At 41.6% G+C, this 11,326-nt stretch overlaps 1 protein-coding gene across 1 annotated transcript in view; it reads right to left on the bottom strand.

The window, feature by feature from the left end:
* Nucleotides 1–359: 359 nt before the first annotated feature.
* The window catches only part of LOC115126856 (uncharacterized), a 42,412-nt gene continuing 31,445 nt past the window's right edge, over nt 360–11,326 (bottom strand). The window contains 2 exon segments of the mRNA XM_065011116.1: nt 360–4,407; nt 8,523–8,685. Coding sequence (XP_064867188.1) covers nt 4,164–4,407; nt 8,523–8,685 — 407 coding nt within the window. The 3' untranslated portion in view covers nt 360–4,163.

Raw genomic sequence — 11,326 nt, 5'->3', positions numbered from 1 at the left:
CCCTATAACTGTAATTTACATGGCTAACAGAGTGACTACAGTATAGTGTCCCTATAACTCCATAATTTACATGGCTAACAGAGTGACTACAGTATAGTGTCCCTATAACTCCATAATTTACATGGCTAACAGAGTGACTACAGTATAGTGTCCCTATAACTCCATAACTTACATGGCTAACAGAGTGACTACAGTATAGTGTCCCTATAACTCCATAACTTACATGGCTAACAGAGTGACTACAGTATAGCTGCATATTGGCACACCATCTATTCTTCTATAAAACTATGAGAACCCATTGCCAACGAACAAATCATTTTGCAGTTAAAAAAAATAAAAATAATAATCCTTACAATGTATTTTACACGTGTTAATAGCTTTATTGAACCAATATGCATAACTATTAACAGCAGATATTCAACATGTTAAATACAGTAACAAGGTTTTGGGTCAATCCAGGAAGTACCCTGAAATTCCAATTACCTCCATCAATCCTGTTGAATTGTTTATTTCCTGAATTGAAATGGAATCGACCCCAACGCTGTAGAACAATGTACTGAATGCATTTAATCAGATGTACTATACAGTTGATGTCCTAACATTTAATTAAGCAAGATAATGTAATGTTCTCCTGGGTTGACCATAAACAAGATCATGTAATGTGCCCTGGGTTGACCATAAACAAGATAATGTAATGTTCTCCTGGGTTGACCATAAACAAGATAATGTAATGTTCTCCTGGGTTGACCATAAACAAGGTAATGTGCCCTGGGTTGACCATAAACAAGATAATGTTCTCCTGGGTTGACCATAAACAAGATAATGTAATGTGCCCTGGGTTGACCATAAACAAGGTCATGTGCCCTGGGTTGACCATAAACAAGATAATGTAATGTTCTCCTGGGTTGACCATAAACAAGATAATGTGCCCTGGGTTGACCATAAACAAGGTCATGTGCCCTGGGTTGATCATAAACAAGATCATGTAATGTTCTCCTGGGTTGACCATAAACAAGATAATGTAATCTGCCCTGGGTTGACCATAAACAAGGTAATGTAATGTTCTCCTGGTTGACCATAAACAAGATAATGTAATGTTCTCCTGGGTTGACCATAAACAAGATAATGTGCCCTGGGTTGACCATAAACAAGATAACGTGCCCTGGGTTGACCATAAACAAGATAACGTGCCCTGGGTTGACCATAAACAAGATAATGTACTGTGCCCTGGGTTGACCATAAACAAGATAATGTAATGTGCCCTGGGTTGACCATAAATGAGATAATGTAATGTTCTCCTGGGTTGACCATAAACAAGATAATGTGCCCTGGGTTGATCATAAACAAGATCATGTAATGTTCTCCTGGGTTGACCATAAACAAGATAATGTAATTTTCTCCTGGGTTGACCATAAACAAGATAATGTGCCCTGGGTTGACCATAAACAAGATAATGTAATGTGCCCTGGGTTGACCATAAACAAGATAATGTAATGTTCTCCTGGGTTGACCATAAACAAGATAATGTAATGTGCCATGGGTTGACCATAAACAAGGTAATGTGCCCTGGGTTGACCATAAACAAGATAATGTAATGTTCTCCTGGGTTGACCATAAACAAGATAATGTAATGTGCCCTGGGTTGACCATAAACAAGATAATGTAATGTGCCCTGGGTTGACCATAAACAAGATAATGTAATGTTCTCCTGGTTGACCATAAACAAGATAATGTAATGTTCTCCTGGGTTGACCATAAACAAGATAACGTGCCCTGGGTTGACCATAAACAAGATAATGTACTGTGCCCTGGGTTGACCATAAACAAGATAATGTAATGTGCCCTGGGTTGACCATAAATGAGATAATGTAATGTTCTCCTGGGTTGACCATAAAATGGATAATGTAATGTGCCCTGGGTTGACCATAAACAAGATAATGTAATGTGCCCTGGGTTGACCATAAACAAGATAATGTGCCCTGGGTTGACCATAAACAAGGTAATGTGTCTGGGTTAGCACCCCCCCCCTTGGGTTGTGCCGTGTCGGAGAGATCTTCGTGGGCTATACTCGGCCTTGTCTCAGGATGGTAAGTTGGTGGTTGAAGATATCCCTCTAGTGGTGTGGGGGCTGTGCTTTGGCAAAGTGGGTGGGGTTATATCCTTCCTGTTTGGCCCTGTCCGGGGCTGTCCTCGGATGGGGCCACAGTGTCTCCTGACCCCTCCTGTCTTAGCCTCCAGTATTTATCCTGCAGTAGTTTTTGTGTCGGGGGGCTAGGTTCAGTTTGTTATATCTGGAGTACTTCTCCTGTCCTATCCGGTGTCCTGTGTGAATTTAAGTATGCTCTCTCTAATTCTCTCTTTCTCTCTCTCTCGGAGGACCTGAGCCCTAGGACCATGCCTCAGGACTACCTGACATGATGACTCCTTGCTGTCCCCAGTCCACCTGACCGTGCTGCTGCTCCAGTTTCAACTGTTCTGCGTGTGATTATTATTATTTGACCATGCTGGTCATTTATGAACATTTGAACATCTTGGCCATGTTCTGTTATAATCTCCACCCGGCACAGCCAGAAGAGGACTGGCCACCCCACATAGCCTGGTTCCTCTCTAGGTTTCTTCCTAGATTTTGGCCTTTCTAGGGAGTTTTTCCTAGCCACCTACACCTGCATTGCTTGCTGTTTGGGGGTTTTAGGCTGGGTTTCTGTACAGCATACTAGTTACTGTAGGTAGATACTAGTTACTGGAGGTAGAGGAGTAGAGGTGGGGGTAGGAGGTGCTGTTTGGGGTTTTATGCTGGGTTTCTGTACAGCACTTTGAGATATCAGCTGATGTACGAAGGGCTATATAAATACATTTGATTTGATTTGATGTGCCCTGGGTTGACCATATTAATGCAACAGATTATCAGTAGAAAATATACAATAGAACTGCTATCAGTCTCTGTCCCAACCGTACCCTAATCCCTATGTAGTGCACTGCCCATAGGACTCTGGTCAAATGTAGTGCACCAAGTAGGGAATAGGGTGCCATTTAGGGTTCCACATGGTACACATAATACTGGCTATATGAGGGCGTGGCCAAACTGATCCGTGGAGAACGGAAACAGAATTAGAAGGGATTCATTTTGGTCCGTGCAGAGTGTGTCTGATTGGCCAACGTCTTCATCGACCAATCAACTCATCTGAAACTTTTCTGTCCATGAAAATGGATGGGACGTTGACGGTACGACTCCCATTGGAAATCATGTCTACGTCATATAACGATATTTCTATAAAGGCTGAGTCTGGATATACTGTATACTGGGCCCTCTAGGATAGCTCACAGGCATCCTAGATAAACCAATATTCTCATACACCAGACTTACTGTAGGTCAAATATGTCAAATGCATGTTTAGTTTGCCTGGTATCTATCCTTCATCAGATCCAGCAGCTATTATATTAAAATACCATTCAGTCTATTTACGATCAGGGAACTATCAGAAATATCATTCAGTCTGTTTACGATCAGGGAACTATCAGAAATATCATTCAGTCTGTTTACGATCAGGGAACTATCAGAAATATCATTCAGTCTGTTTACGATCAGGGAACTATCATGAATACCATTCAGTCTGTTTACAATCGCAGGAACTATCATCAATCGCACAGTACAAACACCAGAGGAAGAAGAACGGCAGGGTAGCCTAGTGGTTAGAGTGTAGAGGCGGCAGGGTAGCCTAGTGGTTAGAGTGTAGAGGCGGCAGGGTAGCCTAGTGGTTAGAGTGTAGAGGCGGCAGGGTAGCCTAGTGGTTAGAGTGTTGGACTAGTAATTGAAAGGTTGCAAGTTCAAATCCCAGAGCTGACAAGGTACAAATCTGTTGTTCTGCCCCTGAACAGGCAGTTAACCCCACTGTTCCTAGGCTGACATTGAAAATAAGAATTTGTTCTTAACTGACTTGCCTAGTTAAATAAATAAAAAAGAGGAATCATTACTGAGATTAAAACGGAGCGATAAAACTGCTAAATGTTTTTATGTCAAACAGGTTCAATCCTGTAAGGTCAAGGTATCATAATAATGCACTGAAAAATATGTAAACGAAGAATTGCGGCACATCATGAATGGATAATGTATTGAAGTTAAGTTTAGTTTCCTTGTTGTGCAGAAGACCGGTCTAGAAGAACGCTCAGCAGTGACAGACCTGACCTATGAACTTGCTGTACTCCTGTTTGATGCAGCTGTACACCGCGTTGTAGAAGTGCCTGTCTGTCGCCATGAGATCGGTGACAATCTCGGTGTGGTCCATTTTAGGCATGAGGTACAGGGACACCTTGATCGAGAGGGAGGTGAGCAGCTCAGAGAACCTCTGGGAAGATGCCACCGGAACTATGATGTCACTCGTTCCGTGCAGCAAGCAGAAAGGCGGCACTCTGTTAGAACGGGGAAAAAAAAGTTGAGATATTACACTGAGTGTACAAAACATTAAGAACACCTGCTCTTTCCATGACATACACTGACCAGGTGAAAGCTATGATCCCTTATTGAAATCACTTGTTAAATCCATTTCAAATCAGTGTAGATGAAGGGGAGGAGACAGGTTAAATGAGGATTTTTTTTAAGCCTTGAGACAATTGAGATTGTGTATGTGTGTCATTCAGAGGGTGAATGGGAAAGACAAGCCTTTGAACGGGGTATAGTCGTAGGTGCCAGGCGCAGCAGTTTGTGTCAACAACTGCAACGCTTTTTGGTTTTTCACGCTCAACAGTATCCCGCGTGTATCAAGAAGGGTCCACCTTATTTACATAAGTATTCAGACCCTTTTCTATGGGACTCGAAATTGAGCTCAGATGCACCCTGTTTCCATTGATCATCCTTGAGATGTTTCTACAACTTGATTGGAGCCCAACCTGTGGTAAATTCAATTGATTGGACATGATTTGGGAAGGTCCCACAGTTGACAGTGCATGTCAGAGCAAAAACCAAGCTATGAGGTTGAAGGAATTGTCCTTGGAGTTCTGAAACAGGATTGTGTCAAGGCACAGATCTGGGGAAGGGCACCCCAAAAATGTCTGCAGCATTGAAGGTCCCCAAGAACACAGTGGCCTCCATCATTCTTAAATGGAAGAAGTTTGGAACCACCAAGACTCTTCCTAGAGCTGGCCGCCCGGCCAAATTGAGCAATCGAGGAAGAAGAGCCTTGGTCAGGGAGGTGACCAAGAACCCGATGGTCACTCTGACAGATCTCCTCTGTGGAGATGGGAGAACCTTCCAGAAGGACAACCATCTCTGCAGCACTCCACCAATCAGGCCTTTATTGTAGAGTGGCCAGAGGGAAGCCACTCCTCAGTAAAAGGCACATGACAGCCTGCTTGGAGTTTTGCAAATGGCACCTAAAGGATTATCAGACCATGAGAAACAAAATTCTCTGGTCTCATGAAACCAAGATTGAACTCTTTGGCCTGAATGCCAAGCGTCACGTCTGGAGGAAACCTGGCACCATTCCTACGGTGAAGCATGGTGGTGGCAGCATCCTGCTGTGGGAATGTTTTCAGATGCAGGGACTGGGAGACTAGTCAGGATTGAGATGAACGGAGCAAAGTACAGAGAGGTCCTTGATGAAAACCTGCTCCAGAGCACTCAGAACCTCAGGCTGGAGGTGAAGGTTCACCTTCCAACAGCACAACGACCCCAAGCACACAGCCAAGACAATGCACGAGTGGCTTCGGGACAAGTCTCTGAATGTCTTTGAGTGGCCCATCTTGAACCCGATCGAACATCTCTGGTTGGGGGGGGGGTTCTGTCACGCCTTGGTCAATATGTTTTGTGTTTTCGTTATATATTTTGGTCCTCTCCTGCGCTGTTGGAGTCTCCCGCCTGTTCAGCGCAGCCAGAGCCTGTATCCTCTCCTGCGCTGCCGGAGCCTCCTGCCTGTTCGGAGCAGCCTGAGCTGCCAGTCTGCAAAGAGCTGTCAGTCTGCATGAGGCAGCCAGAGCTGTCAGTCTGCAAAGAGCTGCCAGTCTGCAGAGAGCTGTCAGTCTGCAGGGTGCTGTCAGCCTGCATGGAGCAGTCAGAGCTGTCAGTCTGCATGAAGCAGCCTGAGCTGCCAGTCTGCAGAGAGCTGCCAGTCTGCAGGGTGCTGTCAGCCTGCATGAAGCAGCCAGAGCTGCCAGTCTGCAAAGAGCTGCCAGTCTGCAGGGTGCTGTCAGCCTGCATGGAGCAGTCAGAGCTGTCAGTCTGCATAGAGCAGCTAGATCCGCCAGTCAACCAGATTCTTCCAGATCGGCCAGTCAACCAGTCTCTTCCAGATCTGCTAGTCAACCAGAATCTTCCAGATCTGCTAGTCAACCAGAATCTTCCAGATCCGCCAGCCAGCCAGGATCTACCGGAGCCTACTACCTGCCTGAGCTTCATCTCAGTACTGGGCTTCCTCTCAGTACTGGGATTCCTCTCAGTACTGGGCTTCCCCTCAGTTCCGGGCTGCCCCTCAGTCCCGGGCTGCTCCTCAGTCCCGGGCTGCTTCTGTCCCGAGCTGCCCCTCTGTCCCGAGCTGCCCCTCTGTCCCGAGCTGCCCCTCTGTCCCGAGCTGCCCCTCAGTCACGAGCTGCCCCTCAGTCCAGTGGGGATCTGGGTGAGGACTATTAGGCCATGGTCGGCGGTGAAGGTGGATTATGGACAGACGCCCACCCGGACCCTCCCTATGGTTTTGAGGTGCGTCCGGGAGTCCGCACCTTAGGGGGGGGGGGTTCTGTCACGCCTTGGTCAATATGTTTTGTGTTTTCGTTATATATTTTGGTCAGGCCAGGGTGTGACATGGGTTAATGTGTTGGGTTCGTATTGGGGTTTTATTAGCATTGGGATTGTGTATGATTAGGGGTGTGTCTAGTTAGGCTTGGCTGCCTGAGGCGGTTCTCAATTGGAGTCAGGTGATTCTCGTTGTCTCGGATTGGGAACCGTATTTAGGTAGCCTGAGTTCACTTTGTAATTCGTGGGTGATTGTTCCTGTCTTTGTGTAGTGTGCACCAGATAGGCTGTAATAGGTTTCTCGTTCCGTTTGTTGTTTTCGTAGTTTAGTTATTTCATGTATCATTCCGTTTTCATTCATTAAAGATCATGAGTAACCACCACGTTGCATTTCGGTCCGACTCTCTTTCCACAACAGACGAACGCTGTTACACTGGTAGAGATCTGAAAATCGCTATGCAGCAATGCTCCCCATCCAACCTGACAGAGCTAGAGAGGAACTGCAGAGAAGAATGGGAGAAACTCTCCAAATACAGGTGTGCCAAGCTTGTAGCGTCATACCCAAGAAGACTGGAGGCTGTAATTGCTGACAACAACAAAAAGGTGCTTCAACAACGTACTGAGTAAAGGGTCTGAATACTTATGTAAATGTAATATTTCAGTTTTTTGTTTTTAATCAATTTTATCCATTTCAATTACATTTCTAAAAACCTGTTTTTGCTTTGTCATTATGGTGTATTGTGTGTAGACTGATGAGAGAAAATTAACAATTGAATCCAGTGCATTCCATTCTGTAACGTAAAAAAATGTGTAAAAAAAATCAACGGGTCTGAATACATTCCGAATGCACTGTAATCCTGCACAGTACAGTACAGCACCACCGCCTGAGTAGGTCAGACATATTAAAAACATCATCACAAGGTGACGTCATAGAAAAGTAAATATCAGTGAATGCACTGTAATCCTGCACAGTACAGTACAGCACCACCGCCTGAGTAGGTCAGACATATTAAAAACATCATCACAAGGTGACGTCATAGAAAAGTTAATATAAGTGAATGCACTGTATATAAGGCCACTCTGCAGAATGGGGGGAAGAACGAAAATAATGATTTCTAAAAAACAAATAAAGGTAGACTAAATTGCTAATAAATCACATTTCCTCTTTCCGTTCCCCTAATAAGTCACATTGCCTCTTGCCGTTCCCCTAATAAGTCATATCTCCTCTTGTCGTTCCCCTAATAAGTCATATTTCCTCTTGCCGTTCCCCTAATAAGTCACATTTCCTCTTGTCGTTCCCCTAATAGGTCATATTTCCTCTTGTCGTTCCCCTAATAGGTTATATTTCCTCTTTCCGTTCCCCTAATAAGTCATATTTCCTCTTTCCGTTCCCGTAATAAGCCATATTTCCTCATTCCGTTCCCCTAATAAGTCATATTTCCTCTTGTCGTTCCCCTAATAGGTCATATCTCCTCTTGCCGTTCCCGTAATAAGTCATATCTCCTCTTGCCGTTCCCGTAATAAGTCATATTTCCTCTTTCCGTTCCCGTAATAAGTCATATTTCCTCTTTCCGTTCCCGTAATAAGTCACATTGCCTCTTTCCGTTCCCCTAATAAGTCACATTGCCTCTTGCCGTTCTCCTAAGTCATATTTCCTCTTTCCGTTCCCCTAATAGGTCATATTTCCGTTCCCCAATTTGTTCTTCCACTGTGTATTTAAACACATCAAAGTATCATCAGAACCCAGACGAGATCGTATCAACTTTATCGTAAATTTTAGTACAACACTGCAACACCCGCATACCTTTTCAGTTGCTCCTCGCTGAATTCCTTCAGTAGGTGTGTGGGTGAATAATAAGGGAAGTTCTCTAGTCCGTTCATGGCTTTGTGCATCGTAGAGACATACTCCACAGCTCTCATCTGTTCATGCTCGTAGTGGTCCATTATGTTGTAAACTCCACTTAAACCTGTACAGACAACAAAACACCATGTCAGAAACAAAAGTCACGGAAATTTAATTTATCTTAATTTATTTATATATATCTTAATTTAATTTTCAACGCTATAGAATAATAGTGAAGACATCAAAAGTATTAAATAACACATATGGAATCATGTAGTAACCAAAAAAAGTGTTAAACAAATCAAAATATATTTTATATTTGAGATTCTTCTAAGTAGCCACCCTTTGTCTTCATTCTATAATGTAGAAAATAGTAAATATAAAGAAAAACCCTTGAATGAGTCGGTGTGTCCAAACTTTTGACTGGTACTGTGTGTGTATTAAATATATATATATATATATATAAAAAACTTTATACATCCAATTAGGTCAATTGAGTGATTATATTGTATGTTTATAAAGATATAAGCTATGCAATAAAAATCTATAAACCACGTATTGACCTGTAACTATAAACCACATATTGACCTGTATCTATAAACCACATATAGACCTGTAACTATAAACCACATATTGACCTGTAACTATAAACCACATATTGACCTGTAACTATAAACCACATATTGACCTGTAACTATAAACCACATATTGACCTGTAACCACATATTGACCTGTAACTATAAACCACATATTGACCTGTAACTATAAACCACATATTGACCTGTAACCACATATTGACCTGTATCTATAAACCACATATTGACCTGTAACTATAAACCACATATTGACCTGTATCCACATATTGACCTGTAACTATAAACCACATATTGACCTGTAACCACATATTGACCTGTAACCACATATTGACCTGTAACTATAAACCACATATTGACCTGTATCTATAAACCACATATTGACCTGTAACTATAAACCACATATTGACCTGTAACCACATATTGACCTGTAACTATAAACCACATATTGACCTGTATCTATAAACCACATATTGACCTGTATCTATAAACCACATATTGACCTGTAACTATAAACCACATATTGACCTGTAACCACATATTGACATGTAACTATAAACCACATATTGACCTGTAACCACATATTGACCTGTAACTATAAACCACATATTGACCTGTATCTATAAACCACATATTGACCTGTATCTATAAACCACATATTGACCTGTAACTATAAACCACATATTGACCTGTATCTATAAACCACATATTGACCTGTAACTATAAACCACATATTGACCTGTAACCACATATTGACCTGTAACTATAAACCACATATTGACCTGTAACTATAAACCACATATTGACCTGTAACTATAAACCACATATTGACCTGTATCTATAAACCACATATTGACCTGTAACTATAAACCACATATTGACCTGTAACCACATATTGACCTGTAACTATAAACCACATATTGACCTGTATCTATAAACCACATATTGACCTGTATCTATAAACCACATATTGACCTGTAACTATAAACCACATATTGACCTGTAACCACATATTGACATGTAACTATAAACCACATATTGACCTGTAACCACATATTGACCTGTAACTATAAACCACATATTGACCTGTATCTATAAACCACATATTGACCTGTATCTATAAACCACATATTGACCTGTAACTATAAACCACATATTGACCTGTATCTATAAACCACATATTGACCTGTAACTATAAACCACATATTGACCTGTAACCACATATTGACCTGTAACTATAAACCACATATTGACCTGTAACTATAAACCACATATTGACCTGTAACTATAAACCACATATTGACCTGTAACTATAAACCACATATTGACCTGTATCTATAAACCACATATTGACCTGTATCTATAAACCACATATTGACCTGTAACTATAAACCACATATTGACCTGTAACTATAAACCACATATTGACCTGTAACCACATATTGACCTGTAACCACATATTGACCTGTAACTATAAACCACATATTGACCTGTAACTATAAACCACATATTGACCTGTAACTATAAACCACATATTGACCTGTAACTATAAACCACATATTGACCTGTATCTATAAACCACATATTGACCTGTAACTATAAACCACATATTGACCTGTAACTATAAACCACATATTGACCTGTAACCACATATTGACCTGTATCTATAAACCACATATTGACCTGTAACTATAAACCACATATTGACCTGTAACTATAAACCACATATTGACCTGTAACTATAAACCACATATTGACCTGTATCTATAAACCACATATTGACCTGTAACTATAAACCACATATTGACCTGTAACTATAAACCACATATTGACCTGTATCTATAAACCACATATTGACCTGTAACTATAAACCACATATTGACCTGTAACCACATATTGACCTGTAACTATAAACCACATATTGACCTGTAACTATAAACCACATATTGACCTGTAACTATAAACCACATATTGACCTGTAACTATAAACCACATATTGACCTGTATCTATAAACCACATATTGACCTGTATCTATAAACCACATATTGACCTGTAACTATAAACCACATATTGACCTGTAACTATAAACCACATATTGACCTGTAACTATAAACCACATATTGACCTGTAACCACATATTGACCTGTAACTATAAACCACATATTGACCTG

This window comes from Oncorhynchus nerka, linkage group LG27 (assembly GCF_034236695.1).
Source record: "Oncorhynchus nerka isolate Pitt River linkage group LG27, Oner_Uvic_2.0, whole genome shotgun sequence".
Classification (NCBI taxonomy): Eukaryota; Metazoa; Chordata; class Actinopteri; order Salmoniformes; family Salmonidae; genus Oncorhynchus; species Oncorhynchus nerka.
The sequence above is the reverse complement of the archived record's forward strand: the minus strand, read 5'-3'. Positions and strand labels throughout refer to the sequence as shown.